General features: G+C 35.9%; 1 protein-coding gene across 3 annotated transcripts in view; it reads left to right on the forward strand.

The window, feature by feature from the left end:
- The window catches only part of UNC5C (unc-5 netrin receptor C), a 437,884-nt gene that overhangs the window by 347,014 nt on the left and 66,532 nt on the right, over positions 1 to 24,338 (forward strand). For 2 of the 3 annotated variants that reach the window (XM_066232951.1, XM_066232949.1), the window contains exons 5-8: positions 771 to 951; positions 4,214 to 4,381; positions 6,567 to 6,731; positions 23,747 to 23,803. In XM_066232951.1, coding sequence (XP_066089048.1) covers positions 771 to 951; positions 4,214 to 4,381; positions 6,567 to 6,731; positions 23,747 to 23,803 — 571 coding nt within the window. The remainder of the gene's footprint in view (positions 1 to 770; positions 952 to 4,213; positions 4,382 to 6,566; positions 6,732 to 23,746; positions 23,804 to 24,338) is intronic. The other variant, XM_066232950.1, reaches the window with a different exon arrangement.

Raw genomic sequence — 24,338 nt, forward strand, 5'->3', positions numbered from 1 at the left:
AATGGATATTAATTGCATAGAAAAAAAGTAGTTTAATTGTTTTAGACAGTCATGTCTGCGGTCAGATTCCTCAGAAGCAATCCATGAGCCAAAGAACTGAGGCTAGTGATATACAAAAGGAGAGACAAGCATGACTTACATGCTGTTTGGATTCTATTGAGAGGTGGTAGAATGGTAGAAAACTCTTTTTCCCCTCAACTTTTTTGGCTTAGATGCATCTCCAGATATGTGTTTACAGCATTTTAAACAAAGTGCATTTTCAGGGAAATTTAATCCATACATTTCAGAAAAGCTACATGTAAATCATACGACTGTTATTTTATTAGAGCTACATGTGTAAAATGCCTCCCGAGCTTTTTAAATAGTTCTTACGCTCTTCCGAAAAGCTGCAGGTAGGTTGCCAAGAGTAAACAAATTAAATAGTAAAAGGTTTGAGTTCAGTTTGAAATGCTTAGCTTGTTATTTTTGATTGGGTTCTGAACTTGGCAGCGGCACATTCCCTGTTCCTGCCTGCAGGGCAAAGTGAAAACAATTTGAACTGTATTTCCCAGTGGGTTCATTGACATTTGAGAATACCGTAGTACGTACAACATCAGCAAGTTTGGCAGGTGAGTGATACTTCACATGACCTCAGAAAGTTACTTCCTCCCAGTTTGCAGAAGTTCACAGCATGGAGCAGTTGTTGTACAGATTGCAAAGCCCAAGTTAGGACAGACAGCCATCAGGGAATACATACTGGGAAATTATCTACTTCTTCTGTGCATCTTTAGGTGGAATGGTTGAAAAATGAAGACGTAATTGATCCTGTTGAAGATCGGAACTTTTATATCACTATTGATCACAACCTCATCATCAAGCAGGCCCGTCTCTCAGATACTGCAAACTATACTTGTGTTGCCAAAAACATTGTTGCCAAGCGGAAAAGCACAACAGCAACTGTCATTGTCTATGGTGAGTGAGCTTTTGGGGTCTCAATCTACTTCACATCAAAAGTACATCTCATTTTCATTTTAAAACATCAAAAACAAGAGGCTCCTTTCTAATCCTCATTGCTGCTCTCTTCCAGCTTCCCATGTGCCCAGAGGGGTTTAGATGCTTCTCTCATACTCATAGAATATCTAGCCTTGGTGATTCCCAGCCTTTGTGAGGCAATTTTTAGGAAAGTGAAGGAAATCTACCTAAGAGCCAGCTGATCCCCCAAGCCCTTCCCTCTCCCTGCCATGGCCTACCGAAATCTGGAGTAAATTTGGAGAAAAGATGTTTAAAGCAGCGTAGTGCTATTTCTGTGAACCTTGGTACAATCCAATGATTGCAGAACCTCAGGTAAACTGGAGCTGACATGTTCCCTAAACACATCAAAGCAATTTTAACTTCCAGGAACTTGCTTTACACACTCCATTGGGGTATTCCAAGTGAAGACACCACTTCCATTGCCAAGTAACACTAAACCTAACCAAGTGCCAAGGTTCAACATAATGATTTCTTTAAGAATCTTCCTTGACGCTCTCTGGTCCTTCCTAATCTATCTCTTTTCTAAGCCTATTATTTCCCCAGAAGTGGAAAACAATTTCCCACCCAATTCTGCTGTGGCATATATGCTTTATCTCCCTGTATGGCTTAGAACTCAGTGGTTTTCTAGTCATTTCATGAGTAGTTTCATCTCCCCGGCTAGTCTTTAAGCTCATTTATGGACCAAGAGCCAACTCTGTATATTTATGTATTTCTCATAGTTTAGACATACAGTAGGCTTTCCTATTCTTGATGAGTTATTGTCTCAGAGGAAATTGAACAACCCTGGGAAGTTATGCCACCTTCTGAATGATATAGATACCACTTAGAACATAAGCAAGTTTTTCATTGTTGCTTCAGTGGTAAATGACACTCCAGGGGCCTTAGCATCTAGATGGCTCCGTAGCAGTGACAGCCACTGGCGAGCACTGGGCTCAAGGTACTTATAGTGATAGTACTATTTGGATAGTTGTGCCCTCATGCTGGAGGGAATTTTGAGAACGGAAACCACTTTTTGTCTTTTTCTAAACTAAGTGACTTAGTTAACAGCATTGAAAAGGCAAAAGAGAAACGGGCCATATCACAGCACATACCAATAATAAATAATGAATGAAGGCATACTATGTGTGTTATATAGATGTTTAATACACTTGCAAATCTCTTTCTATGTATCACATACTCTCAATATCTAATCATTACAATCAATAATCACAAGTGCTCAATAATTACAAGCCAACAAATTGTCTTTAGGAAGGATCAAACGTAAGTCACAAGCATTTTGAGTTAAAAACAGCATTGGACTAAGGGTCTTGTGTTCTAGGACTAGTTCTACCATTAACTAACATTAACCAAGCTGATCAAAAGCCTTGTCACCTTCTCTCTAAAATGAGGGAATAAGCCTAGAATCTTCAGACTTTATTTTATAAAAGTTTATGATTTTCATTTCCTATTAAAATCCTAACAGAGCAATATATGTATATATAATCTAAAATATCAGCTTGCTAGTATACTAGTAAGAAATTTATACTAATAATTCCACAACATTTGGATCTTTGTCAAGTTGTTTGACAGGTAGAGATGCTTTTTGAAACACTAATTGAGACTCTACGTATCAACCATCTGTTTGTCCTTTTTATGGCCTTATAATATAAATTGTCTGAGGCTCACCAGAAGTCCACAGAAAACATATATACATCCATCATTATTTCATTTTTGAGTCACTTATATATATATATTTTTGTTCATGTCATTTTTAGTACAAATATATGTGAATTACAGAAACTTTGGGAAACACAGAAATGGCCAAAGAAGAAAATACCTATAACCCTGTCATTTTGTCATCCAGAGACAGTTTTTAAAAAGGTGATACACACACACACATACACACACACATACACACACACTACTGACTTCTTCTATGCATAGATAAGACTTTAAAATAAGGAATATAATACCTTATTATTTAAAATATAATACTGAAATATTCATCTATAACTAAATAGACTTCTACAACATCATTTTTAATGGCTAAGAGTCAATCACATGAAGATACATGGTTTCCTTATCATTTTCCTATTGTTGAACATTATAGTTGTTTTAGTTAATGTCTATACATAAAAAATAACTCTGCTGTAAAAAATACTCTTGTCTGAGTTTGTATATATAACACATGCATGATTATTTCCTAATTACATAGCTTTCTAGAAAAGATTTGGGGCATATTATGTGCACATATAAGGTTAGTGTTACTTGAATAGCTAACACTTTACTTTCAAGAGAAATATGTGTGTGTGTGTGTGTGTGTGTGTGTGTGTGTGTGTATATATATATATATATATATATATATATATACTTATAGTGTCCTGTCCTAACTACTAGCAAATAATTTTTGTTAAAAGTTCCTTAATTACAAAATGCATACACTCACATTTTTGAGTAACTAAAATATATTAGAGTATTTTCTAGAGTGTATCCCAGAGGTAAATAATGAACATAATGTTAGCATGTAGGTTTTATAACCTCATCTATAGTGACTTCTCCATCAAACACTGTAATTAGCCTTTCTACACACAAAAAAGGTGTTCATTTCAATTACATCAACTAATTGCCAATTTAATCAAATAGCTACTTAATTAGTAAAAAAAAAAAATCCAGCAATATAAGACTTTATTATTTAACCAGGTTCAGTGGTTAGTTAATAAAACTGGCTAAAAATATTTAAATGGTTGTGAAGCTTACATATGCTAAAGAAAAAATAATCAATTATCTGTTATTAAGTAAAGACAGAATGATTTTATTCAGTTCCCATGTTTCAGATCGACTTACAGCCTGGCCATTAGGATGTAAACTTTTATTACTTGAGATAAGCTGTCAAAAGCAATTTTTGGAGCTTGACTAGGTAAAGGGATATATTTTGTTTTAAAAGTAACACTGGACAAAGAACAGAGAACACAAGTCTATTTACTTTTCTGAGTAGGTCAATAAATATTGGTAATTCATTTTATTTATCTATGATCTTAGATTCTTTAGTTCTGCAATAAAACTGAATAAAATGATGTCCTAGGTCTCTTCTAACTTTGAATTTTAGATATTTTTGTATAGTCACTTGGGAAATAACTTTTTGTTTATGTGTTTTGTGTAGTTTGTGTGTCTGTGTGTGCATACAAGTACCTTTAATCACGTTTTATTATTTACCTCCTTCCAGTCAATGGTGGCTGGTCCACCTGGACAGAGTGGTCTGTGTGTAACAGCCGCTGTGGACGAGGGTATCAGAAACGTACCAGGACCTGCACCAACCCAGCACCACTCAATGGTGGTGCCTTCTGTGAAGGGCAGAGCGTGCAGAAAATTGCGTGTACCACACTATGCCCAGGTAAATAAACCAGTACTCTCATTCGAGATGTCTTCTTCCACTCTAGAAGTATCTTTTAAAGGATATACACAAAGCCTTGTCCTTGACCTGAGTGTGTGATAAACATTATTTAAATCCATTATATCATTCTATGCTTTTATTGTAGGGAAATCAAATATTTTCTTCCAAAAGAGTACTTAACTTTATTACTTAGACATACAAAATAATACAAAACAGGTGATTAAACACTTAGAAACATAATCCCCCTCTATTACTAAACAAAACTGCTGCAGCCAAGATTATAGGTTCTGTAAATCAAGATATCAAGAGATTTGAGCAGCATTAAAAACCACACTTTTTAGAAACAACAACCCTTGATCTCCAGAAAGCCATGGAAATTCATTGGTACTGAAATTCAGAAAATATTTTAGACATAACTATTTGACATTTGGTGTCAGTTTCTGGGCAAGGGCAAATAAAATTTTTGGAATGAATTAAAAGGAAGTCTCGGCTTTATGACACATGAGCTAATAGATTTTAAAAATACAATGCAGTCAGCGCTCTGTTATCTTTACATGTTGGTCACTTATTTTTTGAGTTATTTGCACTGGTACTTAAGCCAAGATTGCATCCCTCTGCCTCTGAACATCTTTCTATGCAATTTTATATTGTTACATACCCTTATCCCTAGGTAAATTGAACTTAATATTCACCAAAACCAAAACTCACTAAGATGCTTAAACAACGAATTGAAAATTTTAGCTAAGATTATTTTGAAATAATTCATAAATTAAGTGCACATCTTTGACATAGATATCATATGGTTAATTTCATTATTTAGATATACAGTTTTTTACTTCCCCGAATTTTGCCTGATTTTAGTTTGGTTTATGATTGATAGAAACTTTCTCAGAGACAGATTGAAGAAATTAATTAAAAAGAAAAACAATCTATATTTCATATTCCTGTGTTGATTTCCAAATATCAAAACTATACACCGAAATGTTAGAGAGCTTTTTCATGGAACAAATTTTGACAGTTAGGTTTACAATTTCAGTATTTTATCTTGTAAACTCTTCTGTATTTTATCTAGATTTGGACTCCCACAAATAAAAATGCACTGAGCATTTTGAGTTGAAATAGAAATGTGTGTTTGTGTGTGTAATTTAGGATGGTCTAGTCTAGGTCAAAGCAAATGCCTTTTCTCCAGATAGCTGAGAGCTGCTTATTTGGAGGCAGCTCTTTATGATTAAAGCATTAATGCTTTTATTATTTTTTATGTTCATGTTTATATCTCTATACATGTTATGCCTATTTTTAAACAATAGTTTGAATATGAAATCATAGAGTAAACTATTAAAATTAATATAATTTTTATCAATATGCATGAATAAGATGCTATATATATTAGGTATTCAATTAATTATATTTAATATTGTTTACAATGAATTCTAGGTAATCATAGTTATGTATTTCAGAAAAAAAATTTAACTCATTAAATTTTTATCCTATTTATGTAAGCACCTTTAAAGAATATATTTTAAAATATGACCTTAGTAAAACTTACTATATATTTTTAACTTAGAAATTGAAGTTGTTTTCAGAATCAATTAACCTGGATAAAATAAATAAAATAAAAAGAGTATATAGGACACTATATAAGACACACATAGTTGATAGATGATAGATATATTGAACAGATATAGATAATAAATGATAAATGGATGGATGGATGGATGGATGGATAAATTTCGTCCCCACTCTACCAACCTTCTCTCCTTCTTCCTATATAGGTTTACTTGCACTGCCCACATGACACCATACATGAAGGAATTTTGGGTCCAAAAAGAAGCCCTCTACTTTTCAGTACAAAATCCAGAAGTTTTCCCTTTGATAGAGAATGGGAAACCACCACAACTTCTTTTTATATAGGTGTTGGTGACAACTTTGGTTTCTCTTTGTCCCGTTAAGCTGGCCTTGCTTGGTCAGTGAGGAAACAGCTGCATCGCTCCTAAGGCGAGTTCACAGAGCCCAGCAGACATACGCAGAATGTGTTTTGCTTCCAGCAGCTGAAATGAACGTAATACACCTTGGAGGGGCATCTTCCTCACCTCTTTGTTCTGTTTTTAAACTTGAGCTTAGCTTCCCTGTACCCTCAAGAAGCTCCTTCTCCCTTTCACCTGACGCTGGTTGTTTTCTGTGGCAGTGGATGGCAGGTGGACTTCCTGGAGCAAGTGGTCTACCTGTGGGACCGAGTGCACACACTGGCGCAGGCGGGAGTGCACAGCACCCGCCCCCAAGAACGGAGGCAAGGACTGTGATGGTCTGGTCTTGCAATCCAAGAACTGCACTGACGGGCTTTGCATGCAGAGTAAGTCTATTTGAGCAAACAAAACACACTGAAGAGACCTGAGATAAAAGCATTTGGAATCTTTTGCAGGAAGTATTAAAAATTCAATATTATTTGAACAACCAAAAAATGCAATAATACCTCAATATTCCAGCACTCTTCCCAAACTGAAAAAGGTAAATTCCCAGGAACCAAAAGTAATAACTGTGTCCAGGTAACAAATATCACATACAGTACTGCTTTCCCATGAGCAAATTGTTTCTAGTCATCTCCATAGAGGGGCTGGCACTCTCTCCAGATCATGGAACCATACTCAGTTTTACTCCTCATAGAGTTTCAAAAAATTATTTATTCCTAATTCATGGCTGTTACTGAACTAAAGACCATGATAATAGGTATAAGAACAGGAAACATTTCTGCAGGTAGATTTTCCAATGTAGAACTATCTAATGGAACATCGGCACAGCTCCTCAAAAATGCTGGGCTTTGTTAGAAATTATGTTTATTTAAATGAAACAATGTTAATAAAATATAAAAATTTTAAATGGGTGCAGAAGATCGGCTCAGGAATATTATGGGTGCTTTAAGCTAAATATTTCCCATTTTTTATGACTTCGTTCTTTAGGTTTTCTTATGAAATGGCTGTTTTATTTCCATACCTACAAAGTATTACCCTTTTTTAAAAGACCCCTTAGATGTACAAAATTCACCATCTCTTTCATGAACATGAATTAAAGTACTAAGAATTGTTCTAAAATCATACCTATGCAGATAAATAGATCAAACAAGTTACTATCTTTGTATCTTAATTCATGGCAGCCAAATGTTGATATTTATTATAACATCACAAATTGCTTGCAGAATTTAAGCAAGCAAATATATTTGTGTAGAAGCTTTTTTGAATAAAACATTTTATTTTCACCATATTTATGAAATTCTATTTCCCTTCCTGAGTCTATACATAACAGGACCTTTAAACGGAAACCTTACTTAAAACAAATCAGTAATTATGTTGCTGACATTGAATAAAAATCCAATAAGATTTCTATTTTTCTGTCCACAGTAGGTTACCTGCTTTGAAAATGGGCTTCTGCTGACCAAAAAACCGTAGCTACTGGTTATGATTGGGGGATAGTTACTGTGCATCTATTAAGTTTGTACCTGAAACGCAAGACTGATAAGAATACAACTGTTGGCCTGACCAGGTGGTGGTACAGTAGATAGAGCATCAGACTGGGATGCAGAGGACCCAGGTTTGAAACACCAAGATCACCAGCTTGAGTGCGGGCTTACTAACTTGAGAATAGAGGCCCTGGTTTGAGCATGGGATCATAGACATGACCCCAAGGTCACTGGCTTGAGCATGGGGTCACTCGCTGTGCTGTAGCCCCTTGGTCAAGGCACATATGAGAAAGCAATCAATGAACAACTAAGAAGTTGCAACAAAGAATTGATGTTTCTCACCTCTCTCCCTTCCTGTCTGTCTCTCTCTCTGTTCTTTCTCTGTCTCTGTCACACACATACACACAAAGAATACAGTTGTTTTACTCAACATTTTTCCAAAGACACAGGGTTTGTTCCTCTAGGCATGATCTTGAGTGAGAACTAAAATAAAAACATATGTCACATAAGTTATACTTTAAACATTTTTATGATTTAGTATTCTTTCTTTAATGTTTAACAAATTGATTCATGTGATCGAGAAAGAGCAAAATTTAAAGTTTCTCTCTCTTTCTCTCTTTTTATCTCTTTCTTCCCTTTACTCCTTTCTTCCATCCCTGTCTTCCTGTCTCAATGTTATTTCAACTTTGGATGATTTAACGCTTACTGCTTTTATTGGGCATATTTAAAATTTCCCAAAGCATCCTATCTAAGAAGGAAATCAAAGCCACAAGATGGAACACTGAGTCTTTTATTAGTTACTCAAAATGACACATTCTAAATTATGACATCTGTCAGCTACAAACATGAACTATTCAAATTAAGATTTTCATGACACAGCATTCCCTTAACATCTAGCTTATTTCTTATAGACTTAATAGGATTTCCCTTATGATTGAAAATTTGTCAGTAATGATGCCATGAAGTGTGTGCTTAAATAGGAAAGGGAATGATGCTACAGGAGGGCTTTTTTGTTGTTTGTTTTTGTTTATTTTTATTAAGTCTCTTGGACTTAAACATGTGAGTTTAAATTAGTTAAAAAGCTATTTTCTTTTACAATTTTGATTTGCTATAGTAACAGCCTCTATTAAGTCAATAAACTTTCATCTGTCCTCTATATCTACTCTAGTGCAACAAGTAATTGTAGTCTATATTATTGGTTTCCTTCCTGATAAAAACCACAGAGCTATTGCTGTACTGTGTAATTATAATATTTTATAATGAAAGCTATAGTTTTTATTTAGCAGTAAACTGAGTATTTCTGGCATAACATCGTTGCCAAGCCTTGAAAAAAAATAAAATTGCCTTTTTAGCCTTTATTTTGGAAAACAAAAGGTTTTCTAATAGTGAAAATGCTAACCTTGCAAGAGGGATGGGTCTGTATTAAAAAAAAAAGAATGGGAGTAGAAAAGACAGGCAGAAAGTTGCAACTGACAGTTTAAAAATTATCATTTAATGTTTACTGACTTTAGGGTAATCAGTGTCTTCAATGCATTAATAAATAGTTCTTTATCAGTACTGCAATATTATTTCAAAATAAAGGTAGCCTACTCACTATTTACCTAGGTGTGCAGTATAACCTCTGAATGCACTTCATATTGTTTACAGATGGTTCTGATATGAATGTAAGCATGCTGCTAAGTAGCATAAATTCAGAATTCATAATGGACATCAGTAGAATTCAGAGTTAGCTACATAATGTATATAAAGTAGTATATTTTAAAAGCCAAATTGGTACTTAAAATAAATACAATGGGAAATATATAGAAAATATCACTACAATGCTTATTCACTAATTTGTTCAAAACAATTTTATTCAAACACATTTCTTCCCTAACTACCTTTGTCATTACAAAATTACAAACACCTTTGTCTCAAATATGTAAAATATTGTGTAAAATATTAAAACCTAAAGAACAAATACACACATGGAGAGTGTGCATGCACGTGTGTGTGTGTGTGTGTGTGTGTGTGTGTGTGAAGGAGGGAGGAAGGGAGGAAGCTAGAGAGAGAGAGAGAGAGAGAGAGAGAGAGAGAGAATGAATCAAGTTTAAGAGTTCAAGTGAAATGCAGGGAATTTCTCAAGTGCCAGAAATGAAGTAGGAACATGAATAGAAAGAGGAAGAGAGAGAGGGAGGGAGGGAGGGAGGGAAGAAGGGGGATAGAGAGAGAGAAAGAGAGAGAGAATTAATCAAGTTCAAGAGTTCAAGTGACGTCGGCCTAGCGTGCGGAGGACCCGGGTTCGATTCCCGGCCAGGGCACACAGGAGAAGCGCCCATTTGCTTCTCCACCCCTCCGCCGCGCTTTCCTCTCTGTCTCTCTCTTCCCCTCCCGCAGCCAAGGCTCCATTGGAGCAGAGATGGCCCGGGCGCTGGGGATGGCTCTGTGGCCTCTGCCTCAGGCGCTAGAGTGGCTCTGGTCGCAATATGGCGACGCCCAGGATGGGCAGAGCATCGCCCCCTGGTGGGCAGAGCGTCGCCCCTGGTGGGCGTGCCGGGTGGATCCCGGTCGGGCGCATGCGGGAGTCTGTCTGACTGTCTCTCCCCGTTTCCAGCTTCAGAAAAATGAAAAAATGAAAAAAAAAAAAAAAAAAAGAGTTCAAGTGAAAAGCAGGGAATTTCTCAAGTGCCAGAAATGAAGTAGGAACTTGAACCTAGAGAGGTAACTGTTTGAGTGGACCTCAGAATAACCAAGAGAGGCCTTGAACAAGGATGTAGGAGGCAAGATATATCCTCATTGGAGTTGGATGTGGGATTGACAGGGTTTCAGTTTTAGCACAGAGGTAAAAGCCCTGGGTTTGCAAAAGCCTGAAGCCGAAAGTTGAAAGCAAGAACCCTGAATAAAGTTGAGTCTCATAAATGACTGTTCCCACCATGAAAAATAACTAAAAAATATTTTACTCACCAACCAGAGTAAAATTCATGGTAAAGAAATGAAAAACGAAGGCTTCACTTACATAAAACCAGTCTTACACTCGGCTCTGGTATGGAGTCTAAGATACAGTATGGGGAGCCATAAACAAAAGATGTATAATTTACATAATTGGTAAAACATCTGAGGTACCAGCAGGAGCAAACAGCAAGCCATTCTCTAGAGTTCTTTCCACAACCCACGTGCATTGGTCTAAGATAAAAAATAGCCCAGTCTGGAAAATGAGCTTATAATATACAGTTTCAGATCACCCAAGAGAACAGTCTGCTGTAAAGGAGTCAGCAACACAATATATCAGTGAGTTAGCCCACTTATAACATAGACTCATAAATCTGAATAAAACTATGAATAAAATAAAAACATAAACTTTACTTTTTAAAAGATATGTAAGCACAAAAGAAAGAATAAAATATTATAGAAAGGGCAGTCAGGTAGGGGAAATATAGAATGAAATATCTGAAATGATAAACATGATTATTGAAAGTTAAAATTCAATGGAATATTAAAAATCAGATCAGATTAAAGTAAGCTTTAGATAAAGTTAGAGAAAAAATGAGTAAAATGGAATGTAGACTTCACGAAACTCCTCAGAATACAAGGGAAAAAGATAAAGTGCATAATTTTATAAAAAGGAGGTTAAAACACATGGAGGATAAAATGAGAAAATCCAAAATTTATCATGCAAGAGAACAAAATTAAAAATATTTTCAGATAATCAAGAGAGCTTTCTACTTAACAAACTCTCACTAGTAAATTACCAATCTATAAAAATTAATTATATATTTTAAAAAAAGAGAAATCAATTAAGGGTCAGTTGAAAACAAGATAAAATTAAACTATAATGGTAATAACACAGAATATGGTAATGTCTAACTGAGTTAAAATTTTTCTAATTTCCAGGTATTGCTCAAGAAAAGAACAGTAATACTACTTAAACTACACTGTTAAGACTAACTACACACAAAAATGTTGTATGCATAAATTCAAAATAAGATTTTTGGCCTAACCAGTTGGTGGCTCAGTGGATAGAGTGTCAGTTTGGGATGCTGAGGACCCAGGTTTGAAACCCCAAGGTCACCCGCTGGAGCACGGCCTCATCCAGCTTGAGCATGAGCTCACCAGCTTGAGCGTGGAAAGTTGCTGGCTTGAGTGTGGGATCATAGACATGACTCCATGGTCGCTGGCTTGAGTTCAAAAGTTGCTGGTTTGAAGCCCAAGTCGCTGGCTTGAGCAAGGGGTCACTCACTCTGCTGTAGCCCCTCATCAAGGCACATATGAGAAATCAATCAATAAACAGCAAAGGTGCTGCAACAAAGAATTGATGCTTCTCACCTCTCTCCCTTCCTATCCGTCTGTCCCTATCTGTCCTCTCTCTGATTCTCTATCTCTGTGAAAAAAAAGATTTTTGAAGGCAAACAGGAACAAAACAGAAAGAACAAAAAGATGTAATAGATCACATGGCATATATCAGGGGTCATCATATATCAAGGACAATAATGAAAATGAATTAAATTCACCTGTTAAATTCAGTAGGGGGAAATCCAGTTTTATACTGTTTATGAGAGATACAATGAAATCATAATTATAGAGAAAGATTGAAGTGAAAAAAATGGAACTTATAATATACTTCTATCTTTATTTAAAAATATCCAGTTAATGGCTTTGACTATCTGATTGGTCTATTAATTTAATTCCATTTCCCACTGTGCCTCCGTAACACATCTTAGAGATTGTGTTTGCTCATAGTTTTAATTTAAATATTTGTTGGGTTGTTTTTTTTTTACTTTATAGTTTTTAGAATATTTAATTTTCTATTGGCTATTTAATCAAAAGTTTGCCAAGTTGTTTACTAGGCTATCAGTTGTTTGTATAAGACGTCTTAGAGATCCAGGTATTTCCTTAACACCAATTGAAAATTTTAAAAACCTTTGAGGTTTACTTACCAATTATAAAGCTATAATAATGCTAAATGTTAGCAAATGTGTCATAAAGTAGACTCTTCTGTGTTTTACTAATGAGAATACAAATTTTTACTCTTATTTAGGAAGGTGATTTGACAGTATGAATTAAGAGTTTTTAAAGTGTTCAGAGCCTTTGACCTAGTATTACTACTTCAATGACTAAATTTCAGTGAGTAATATGAATACCAAAAAAATGCCAAATATGTCCTATCTTTGTATTTCACTTTTAAAAATGCAAAATCTGAAAGTCCAATATTAGAGCAATGGTTAAGTAATACAGGCTACTTCCATAAGGAGGGGTATCATATAGCCACTGAAATATTTATGATGGTTTTAAATGAAAAGCAGAATGTAGATTTGTAAATGCATTTTGTCATAAGCATGTGAAAATAAGCTATAGAAGAAGGTGAATGAAATTTATGCATTTATAATGCTTGTGAGATGCAATTGATTGTTTTTCTTTTTCAATATGTATTCTATTGTCCATATTCTTTAGCTTTAGTATTTCATTATGTTTACAATTGTAAATGACTTATAGAAAAAGAGATACTGAAGATTGCCTGAAAGAACTGCTTATCTGTAAGCAAGAGACTCAGGATTTGAAATGTAGCAAAATCACTGACATGTCCTAGGAATTTGGTCATGTTGATTAAAGTTAGATTAGATTTAAATTAGATTACCAAAAAAGTATTTGCACAAAATACTTGCATAAAGCCCTAGTTGTATGAAACCCTGGGTGGCAAGAGTTACTTATAGCTAGCAAATCAATTACGTATATAAAAAGATTTTGTAGACATGGGGATTTGAAGCTGACTTATAGTTTTGCATTATTTCTCAGTTGCCTATTATTGATATATATAATATACATTTGCAAACATACTTATCCTTAAACTCTTTGAGAAATTGGGTTCATTATGTGATGCTGTGTAATTTCATTTGTGAAACAAGGTTATTGTCTTTAAACAATTTCAGAAGTCCTGCTGAATTTTTTAGGCCATTCATTCATGTTCGTTGAAATTGAAGAGTAATATATATCATGTATCTATTACACTGGCTATATCATTATTAGCCTGAAAAAAGTAGTTTCTACACTTGAAACACTGCTTTCAAATTAAGAACTTCCAGAAATTGGTGTTATTTCACAAGAATGCATTAATTAAAAGTTTATTAAAAACCATCAAAGTCACTTAATGTCCCAGAAAGAAGTTGAACCTTTTTTGTTTATAAACACATTGTTAATTTTAAAAACAATTTCAAAACTGGAGTCCTTTGGTATGCCAAAAGTTCTGAATTGCACTAAACAAGAAAGGATAGATGAGTTGGACTATTTTTCACTATTGAAAATAACTGAACATAGATGTCTGATATTTCTAACATGAGAAACAACATTAATAACAGATGAGACTGTTTTCATTTAATACTACTACAGAATAATGTATCTTATTCAGAAGGTAGTAATGGCAGGTCTATTGTATTGTGTACCCATTTAGGATTCTTTATATCATTCCTAAAATTATATGAAAGTAGCCCCAAGTTTAACCATATAGTTTTGAAATAGGATTTCCATGAAATGGTTCTGGCAAGAGAGAGAAAGAGACAAACAGAGAGAGGAAAAAAGAGAGAGAGATAGAGAGACAGAACACTAGACATATAGAAAAGGTACAGAAGAAGAAAAGAGCACTTAGGACAATCTCCAAAAATGCTAAGCTAGTAAAAGCGTGTTTATCTCTTTACCTTTACCTTTTTTATGTTGGAATACAACCGCATTACCAGGCACTGACAACACTGAACATTTATAATCTCTGTAATGAATATGTAGTAAGATCCACTTTGTCATGGTTGACGTATAATGGTTTAATCCATGCTTACTTTTTTCTTTTCAAAACAGCAATTCAAAGACTGTATATGCGACTTAGTTCAGAAATGGTGCTTCATATATCTATATATTTATAATAGACTCAATTATATTACTGCCTCGATTCCTATGGACTAACTAGTTTTTAATCCTATTTGAAGATTGGGGTCCCACCATAAGGATATGTAACAGTTCACATCTGAATTTAGAAGAATTCCTTCACGCTGAAGAGGGTTTATGTCACAGTAGACAAATTAAAAACTGCAATTTACAGACAAGAACTCCCTGGAATTGTGTCTGCATCAGTGAACTTCCTGACTTCAGGAATTAAAATGTTATGCAGCCTACGAATTTAGCATTTGCAACTCATTAAAAAATTTATAGTTCACACAGCTCTTCCATTAACTCTTCCATACAGAGGAAGTGGCAGAATGCTGTGTGTAAATTGTATGTGGACACATTGCGTACCAGGTCTCCTGGCATCTCAGGTGTGTTTAATGTGAGAAAATAATTTTACATTATAAATAGTCTATTCTTGACGTTAGAATAATGTGTTTATGACCATATGATAGGCATTTGAGAAGGTACCAGTCAGTTTCTAGTGACATTCCTGTCAACACAGCAGTTTGCTAGGGAATGCATAATTGTGAGTGTCAGACAGTGAGTGCTTTTATCTATAGTTTGGAAGAAGCTGATGTCATAGCTCTGTTTGCAGAGTCCTGGATATGCATAGTGTCCCAGCTGGCAAATAAATATTCTGTATGCGGACTGGCTGCCTAACACAGAGTGCTGCTGTCTCCAGTACAGTGAGTGCGGTTTGCTTTTGCCTTCTTCCTTTCTGGTATAATATTTTTCTGCTTTTGAAAGCAGGGATGTGGTTAGAAACTGTAACTCACAGAAACCTGCTAAACACCAATGGAGCCCCCTCAGGAATTAGTGTGACATGAGAAATGCAAGGTCTTCAGGTTCTATGATGGAAAGGAGACTCCTAGAGACTCAAGAAAGGTGTCGCCTGTCATGATCACAGTAGAGTAGGAACTCCTTCAAATCACGTGGGTGCAGGGCCAGGGCGTTCAACTGTTTCCTTTTTGCCTAAAAATGCAGCAGATATGGTGATGTGTGCTACAAATCAGCCTTTCAGAACTCTGTCATTTTTCTACCAGATGTCTTTACTACTGTGGATTATAATGTCATGGCCTCTGGATTTAATAGTTCATTATTCTTCTTAGGAACATTGGTGAAAATAGTCTATTGCATTAAAAAGACTTGGGCAGCTGAACTCTGGATTTGATTTTACTCAACTATTGAGTTAAATTTCAGACATTTATTCTTCACCTACTGTGAGTCACAATATCAGATTTACATTCTGAGAGGTTAATTCCGAGCTACTCATTTCCAGAGGGTGTGGTTGTTGCTGTCAGGAAAAAAGGCTGTGGATCAGTTTAGAGAGAACTGCCTACTATCCTGTGAGGGCTGGAGCTCCAGTTACCACAGCAATTTGGATAACTGACATCAGTGATAAGCAAATGTTCTTTTCAATTTTTGTTGGCATGTCCTAGAATTTATGTATTCATTTATTTGGAGATCCTTAAGTTCTGGTCAATAAAGAAACCCTCAGAAGGGTGGTAAATTATAATAAATGACTTGAATGTCTTTGACAGACCTGACCTTTGACATCATTAGTGCAGTCCTGATGGGCTTGCTAGATAAGAACTGACCCGAAAGGAAAATCAGAACCTGGACATGTTTATTTTGAATGGCCCTTGAGGTTTTTAATAGGAACACTTGCATCAGAAGAAATGTAATCTGGGTGAGAAAAATCACGGATTTTGGCTTAAAGTCACTGGCAGAAGGAAAGACCAAGGAAGTAGGAAAAAGGAGAAAAATCAATCAAGAGTAGAGATTTTTCTTAAAAACAAAAAAAAAAGAGTAGAAATTTTTCTAATGCTGAGATCATAAAAATGAGGACAGAGCTTTAGAAGTTGTCTAATACACTTCAGATGGATAAATATGACTAAAACTAATATTTTAGGATAACTCAGAAACGTGTACTTTTATAGAACACAGTGCTTTTATAAATTACAGTTGAATTATAGTCATAATTTACATTCTAACCCCCATATAAGATATGAATGATCCTCTATTCCTTTAATTCTCACAATATTATAAAATCTATGCACATGCATTAAGGTCAGAGAAGCGGTTTCATATTGATACTCCCCTTAGAATAGCTCTGTCTTGTAAAGGAAGAAACTGGGATGTAAAAATGAAACAGCCCATCCAATGCCCACAAGTTAGTGCAAGAACAAACATATGAACCCAAATCTGTCTCATTTTGAAATACTCTTTTTTATGGGGGCTCTTAGATGGTGGAAGCAACTGGCAGCCTTTTTTTTTTTTTTGCTTTAAATTGTGATTTTCTTCTGATGGGTAATGTCCCTCCAATTATTAATGTTTATTTCTTTTCCCAGTCGGTATCATTTGAGGAAAGCAATGCGACTCTTAAATACTTATTTATTGCAGAACTTTCTGCCAAATGCAATATGATGATCATACGTCAACAACTACATTATTCTAGCTTGGTTCCTCCAGTTACATTAGACTAGAAATAACCGTGTTTGGTGCACCTCTTCCCTTGTCCTACACCTGAAACAAAAGACACTGTTTGGAAGTTGTTTCATTTAAGGGCAAAAACCTTTCTCTGTGATTTCAGCATTATCTCATTTAATCACTGCAATGCAGAGTAAGCCATTGTATGGCCAGTAGTCACGGCCATCACAGCCAGGCACTTGCAGGTTCACAATGAATTCAGTAGATGGTAAAGAAAACAACGGAACCAAAAACTGGTGGGCCATGTCTTTATTCTAGCCTCGCAACCAGCCGACAAGTAAACACAAACACACAGAGGGCACCAAAACCCACTCACACATTCTCCAGTTCCACAACCAGGAGAATCTTTTCTGGTTTTCCCTAGAATCACAGGCCCCCCACCAGCCTCAGTTGCCTCTGGTTCCACATCTCCTTCTTTCTTCTATTCTCTGCACAAACTCTGCACAAACTGGCTTCTCCTTCAGCACCTGCCATCTTGGCTGCTTTCTCTGCAAAAACATGGCTTCTTTCCTTAAATTTCCTCTTTCTTCTTCTCTTAAATCTTTTTGGCACAAAAACCCCTCCTCAAGCAATATTAGCATAACAAAGCCCTTCCCAAGCAGGAAGGCAATCAGCAGCCTCACCTGGGCAGTGCAATTTACCTGGGCAGCAGCCATTTTTAACAATAAAAGTGAGCAAACCCAAATAACAAAAATTTTACAAACTTATTTGCCCAACAGTCATGAAACATATCAAGCTCTTTTCTTTAATTTCTTATCTCTCCTTATTAAAATCTACTAATTAATTCCCAGACAACACTTAATAAGACTGTTAGGACTTGAGCCCAAGAGCTGGACACTCTGTTTCTGCTAATTCACCAGCTTTGTGATATTAGTCAAGTCCCTTCACCACTCTGTGATCCTGCTCCTTAGTCTGCAGATAAAAAATGTTACATAGGAAATCCTAATCTCTGAACTAGCTTAACTCCATCATCCTGGGTGTATGTGAGTTAGTAAGGAAACAGACTGGTTTCGAAGAATTTAAACCTGCCTAGTGATTCTCAGAAGTTTTGATACTTCTCACATCAATAGATTTGCTTGATAATTTCCTTTCTATTAAACTATTATATATGGCATAAAAACAGTTTATAGTATCATTTTCAAATTTAATCATAAAATCATGATGATTTTTAGCTATTACTTATTAACCATAAATCAAGAAAAGAATTTTAAAGACTGGAAAGCTCAAACCAGTTGTTGTTTATTGGGGGAAATTAAGATTTACAACTGGTTTCTGGGATTTCCCAACTGTAAATCCACCAAGTAGGTTATGTTTGCCATATTATTGCACAATTATGAGCCCTGTATTTAAGAATGACTTGTTACTTACCCCTGTATAAAACCAAGAAAAGCTCTTTTGCTTTTTAAGATACTTGGGCATGGACTTTCATCTTTTATTAATATAACTGTTGAATATTGGCTGAAAAATATGGGCAATCCCACCTCTATTCTAAAGGGTGACCTTGTGAGAATTAGAAAAAGTCATTTTTTTCTTCAAATCCCTTTGCCACCCTCAATCAGGAGATTGTTACAGTGACAATCCACATCTACAGTCAACACAAATGTAGATGGAGCCATCCCTAGCTGAGCAATGCAAAACTCTCACACCCTCAGCTTCACTGCCAGGGGTGTGAAATCAGGTTTCAGTCTCAACATTTTTGGTAACTTTAAAATATCACTTTTCCACTTTAGAACTTAGTTTCCACATCTGAAAAGGCTGTATTAGATAACCTCTTAAAATGATGTTTCGAGCAATAATGAGATGGCCTTCTGGTGTAAGGATCATTTCAGTGATTCTTTAAGACAGCAGGCGCCTGCTCTGATTTTCCAACTGTTCATGTTTGTACTTACAGTTTTTCTCCACAGTTAAACTTCTTCCAATCCTTATTCTCCCAGGTCAGGAAAATCTCTTCATTGAAAAAAATATATGTTCACCCTGGCTGGGTGGCTCAGCAAATACAGAGTCCTTGCAGGCATGCCGAGCCAGCGGGTTCCATTCTTAGGGAAGATATGAGAAGCAACCAATGAGTGCACAACTAAACAGAACAACTAGTGGAACAAGGAGTTGATGCTTCTCTCTTCTCTCTCTCTCTCTCTCTCTTTCTCTCCCTCCCCCCCTTGTTTTTTCTCCCTCCCCCTTCTCTCTTTCTCTCTTCCTTCTTCCTCTTTCTCTTTCTCTCAAAACAATGGAAAAATAAATAAATAAAAAATACATGTTCTTTAAAATTACCCCCCAAAAGACCCCTCAAAATACAGAAAACAACAATAAAACTGAGAGATCATAGGGCCCCATAGCATGCCCCATAGCAGAAAAATCGCTCTGGCCTGAAGTGCCCGGTCACTGAGGCTGTTACAACCAGTGAGGCAAGTCCCGTGACCTTCCCGGAGTCCAGGACGCGGGCTTCATCAGTTCAAGAGAGGCGACTTTGAAAGTTGTTATCAATGGAGCTGCATTTGTCCCAGACAGTTCTTTCATGCAGGGCATTTAGTGCCAATTAAATGCCACAAACAAACCCCAGATCATTATGACAGCCAAAGAACACCTAGAACACCTCCTCCACCCTGTATCCAAACACCTCCTTTAGAAGTGGCACCAGCTGCGGTTGAGAAACCATTTTAGCGTCAAGTTGCCCTCTGGTCTTGGAAATTTGCTTCTGAAACATGCCACTATATTTTTGCCAGAAGCCACAAAGGACAGGAATAAACCTCTTAAGGAGAGGGTGAAAAAAGTATCCAGTACTTTGAATGAGTGTATTGCTCATGGTTTCTCAAAAAACAAACAACAACAACAACAAAAAACTGGGTTTCTTGTCTCTGTAACTACCAGGGAACCTGAAATTCAAACAAATCTCCAAAGGTCATTCATTAAATAATAGATTGCCTATACTCTACAAATAAAATCTAGTAAGAACCCACGGTCTCAGTGTACTTAAAATGTGCATCACAACGATATTGACATCATTGTTCTTTTTTTATTGCGTGCTCATACCAGCACTTTACAAACCTCATTTCTTCTTTCCACAACTGTATGGAAGGGATTATTCCTGCCTTTTTGCACAGATGAGAAAACCGATGCTTTGGGAAGTACAATAGTTTGACCAAGTTCTCATGGTTAAGGAAGGGGCAGACCTAGGATTCAAACTAAAGCCCACAAACCTGAAAAACTCAATTTCACTGCCTTGGCCAACAGCCATGGTGCTTTTTCAGTTGGCCTTACTTTCAAGTAGTAGGAAAAGTAACTGAAATCCCTAACTTATGAACCAGGCTATTGATAGTGACACTGAAAACAATTATTTTGCACTGTGTTCTGCCAGAGATGGTATTTTTCATTATTGCTAGGACTACTCTCAGCAGGGTCACCTCATTAGCAGAAGAAAATGTCCCCTATTGTTCTGTGAGGGATGGATCAGATGGAGAATTGTTAAAACAAACTCTAGAAAGTGATTCTGTTTCCCTCATTTGGGGGATGGAACAGTGACCCCCTTCTTTTCTAATTACCAGCTTCTTATGTGATGTTTTAGTTCTTTGGTTGCAGAAGTGTTTTTGAAAAGTATGGAGAAGTTTTGCAGACTTGCCTTCCAAAACTCCTTATCACTGTTCCCATAACAGAGTAAACTAGGGTGTTAAAACACTGGTGAGGCTGTTGAATACTGGTCTGTTTTAAATTTTCCCAAGTAGGAAAATAACAGTCCGTCAAGATCCGTCTTAATTCATTATGAGGAAAAGCTATTAATGAGAATTTTTTTTGTTTTATCTTCCAGCAATCTCAAATGCAAACACTTCATCAAATATATTGATATACCTAAGATAGACGTCTCTTAAGCCATGTGTTGTAGAAACCATCCATAAAATGTCTCTTTGCTCTCCGTTTTTCATATAGAATCTAAAATGACCTTTTCAGAATTATATTCTATCACAGGATGAGCACTTCATTTTGAATATATTCCAAATGCCTCGTCATGAGCCACCAGGCCTACATGCTCTTACTGCTGCTCACCCTTCTGCGTGTCCCTTTCTCCTTTTACCCACGGCCCTCTGATCACTCTTTTTCTGTCAGGACTTTTGCATTTACTGTCCCTCTTCGTGGGACATTGTTCCCTCCTGAGGTTTACTTGGCTGATTCTTTCTCAATATTCAAGTTTCAGTTCAGACTTCATTTCAGCAGAAACTTGTTCCCTGATTCCCTTAGTTTGTCAGCCTTTTCTCTACAATCACATTACATTCTTTTTTATTTTAAGAATTTTTCAGCATTTAAAATGATCTTATTTAGCATTTTGTTTCCTGGTTTGTTTTCTGTTAAACGAGAATGAAAGCAGGGACTTTCCCAACGCGTTTGTCATTTTATTCCTATGGCTAATATGGAACCCTGCTTACATTAAGGTTCAGGAGTACTTGTTAGATAAATGCATAAATGAATGAATGGATTTTAGTTCTATGCCTGCAATGAAATATAAGCTTCAGATAAATACCATAAAGCACAAACATATTTATTGGGTGTGAAAATTGAGAATAAAATAAAAATTATGGAATTTCTTTTTACAATTTCCTGGTCTTCTTATTGAGAACAGGGAGGGGTTCTATTGGGAAGTAAGGCTAAAAGCCAAGGAAAACCCAAAACTGCTTCACAGGGAGAAATTTCAGCCCATGCTGTCTCTCTGGAGATTGGCTTCTGCCTTCATAAACTCCAGCTCTTCTGCTTACTCCAGCAGGACCTCACTTATTTTTACCAACATTTTCATGGTGAACATCAGATCATTCCCAAATATCCTATTTACACTAATTTCCAGACCCTACCACCTGCCAAAAACAAATCTGTTGGCATCCCTCCTTAATATCATTCCTACCAAAATGACAGCATTAGTGATCTGTTCTCCTCTCCTAGCAGTGAATTTGCCTTGTCTTAAGTCTTTGGGTTTCAAAAATAAATAACCTTTTCTCTAGTGCCTGTATTTGTCCCAAGTGTTCTATTATTGAGTTCACAGAATACAAATCGAAAAAGGTTATTACCAGACAGAAGTGTTCAAAATGAAAATCAAACCTAATACATGGACTCAGACACCTGGAATGAGGAATATAATATTTATAACACTGAGTTGGAGGTTGCAATCATTGCTCTAAAATAAAACACTAAACATTAATTCAGAGCCAACCTGTGTGTGCTGCAGCAAACCTCTCTTTCATTAAGGTCGCACTACATGTTTCTCCAGAATTAGTTCCGCCAACGAGGTAAATAGCTTGTAAGAACTGAACGTTTTGCAAACTATAAAAAAATAAAATTAAAAATTATATACCCGAAGCACAATTCACATTTACCTTTAGAATTAAAGCATTATACACCTTTAATTCTGAACCAATTAATTGGGATTTTTGTAGATTCTCTACATTTTTTCCCTTGGGTATCACTAGGAAAGTCTAATTCACATATGTCTTTTTCATCATCATTTGATTGATCCAAATGGTGCCAGATCATTTGATTAACTCATATTGCCGCATATTAAATATTAGACAACTTTGGGAGCCAGTTAAAAGTTGTACCTTCAAAATTTCCATGGATTCTTTAATTTAAAAAGTTTGTGTCTCACATTGTGAAATCTTTTCTCCTAACCTTCTACTTCACATCAGTATTTTTTATTAATTATTATTACTACTGTTATTTTTTTATTTCCTACCTTGGAATGTACTAAAAAGAAAGAAAAATAAAATTGGTAGTTATTTCTGCACTTACTGTCGAGATGAGATTTTTATTTTGCCCAGTTTACACCATTCCTCTGAAGCCCTAAGATAAATAATGTTCTAACCTCTAGGCCCTATTGATTTTTGAATGATTTCAAATAAAAAGCATCTAGTTCTCACTGCATTGACAAACTGCCCAGTCTCTTGGGAAAACCTATTGGATTCCTATTAAATGGAGAGGGGCAGGAACAACAAAAAAATCCAAAAAGTAAATCTGAAATGGAACAGGAGAGGTGGTGGTGGCTCAGCTCAGTAAATGGGCGTTTAACCTTTGACCAATGACGACAGGTCTCCTTTAGTTCTATTAGACCAAGAGCAAGCTGTTATGATTTAATAAAAAAGAAAAAAAACTGTTTAGAGCCCTACTGAATATGTCCTGGGAATTAAAGCATATGGCAGGGATAAGGAAAAAAGATTTTCCTTATGCTAATGACCCATGATGTCTGAAATAAATTAGATCCATTAGAGTTTATGCTCAATAAAAGAAAGACTTTAAGCACTCCAAAGTTAGTGACTCGAGACCAGTTTTTGCTCCGAAATTCAATCTGCCTACTTATTAATTCTTCCTGAGACTCCAGAGCAGACAGGAGATGCAAAATCAAAACTCTGTACTGAACCAGAATTCTAAAGATCCCCGAGATTCTTTTCTTTTTCTTTTAATTAACCATTTTTCATGCTTCTCATTTTGTTTTCCTCATTGATTTGATTTTGTTCCTATTTTTGTTTCAATATTTGTTTCTTTTCAAGGTTTCATTTATCCTATTTCAACTGAACAGAGAACCCAGAATGAATATGGATTTTCTTGTAAGTTTCATGTTTGGTTTTTATGTTGCTGATAATCTTTTAACCTTATTGCCTCTGGTTCAAGTTTACTTTCTTTAGATCACAGATGTGCACACGGGGAAACTAGGTGCCTAATATATTCTAACATGAGAAACAAATTAGATTTTCACTGCTGAGGGGAAGAAAGGGTCATTTCAAGTCTCTGCCAGCTTTAAAATCTATCAGCCTACCATCCAAATCTTGAATCCTCGTAGCTGATAAAACAGACCATAAAATATGCTGATATAAATAAAGAGCAGGGTTCAAATGTTAAAGAGTAAAGGGTTGAGAAAATGTAGATCTATTGAGTTAGAAATCATGAATGTTGAATAAGTAATTACAGCTGGTAAAGTAAAATATTAAGGATTTCTGTATAATATCCTGACCAGAGTTCTGAATGCTGCTTCAGGGCCCCAGATAGACCTGTCAGTAAAGTAAGGTCAGCATTTTGGAAACAGTGCTCACACAACCAAGAGGGTTTGGGATGTTACTTGTTTTCTGAAATGTTGACTTGATT

This window comes from Saccopteryx bilineata, chromosome 5 (assembly GCF_036850765.1).
Source record: "Saccopteryx bilineata isolate mSacBil1 chromosome 5, mSacBil1_pri_phased_curated, whole genome shotgun sequence".
Taxonomy (NCBI): Eukaryota; Metazoa; Chordata; class Mammalia; order Chiroptera; family Emballonuridae; genus Saccopteryx; species Saccopteryx bilineata.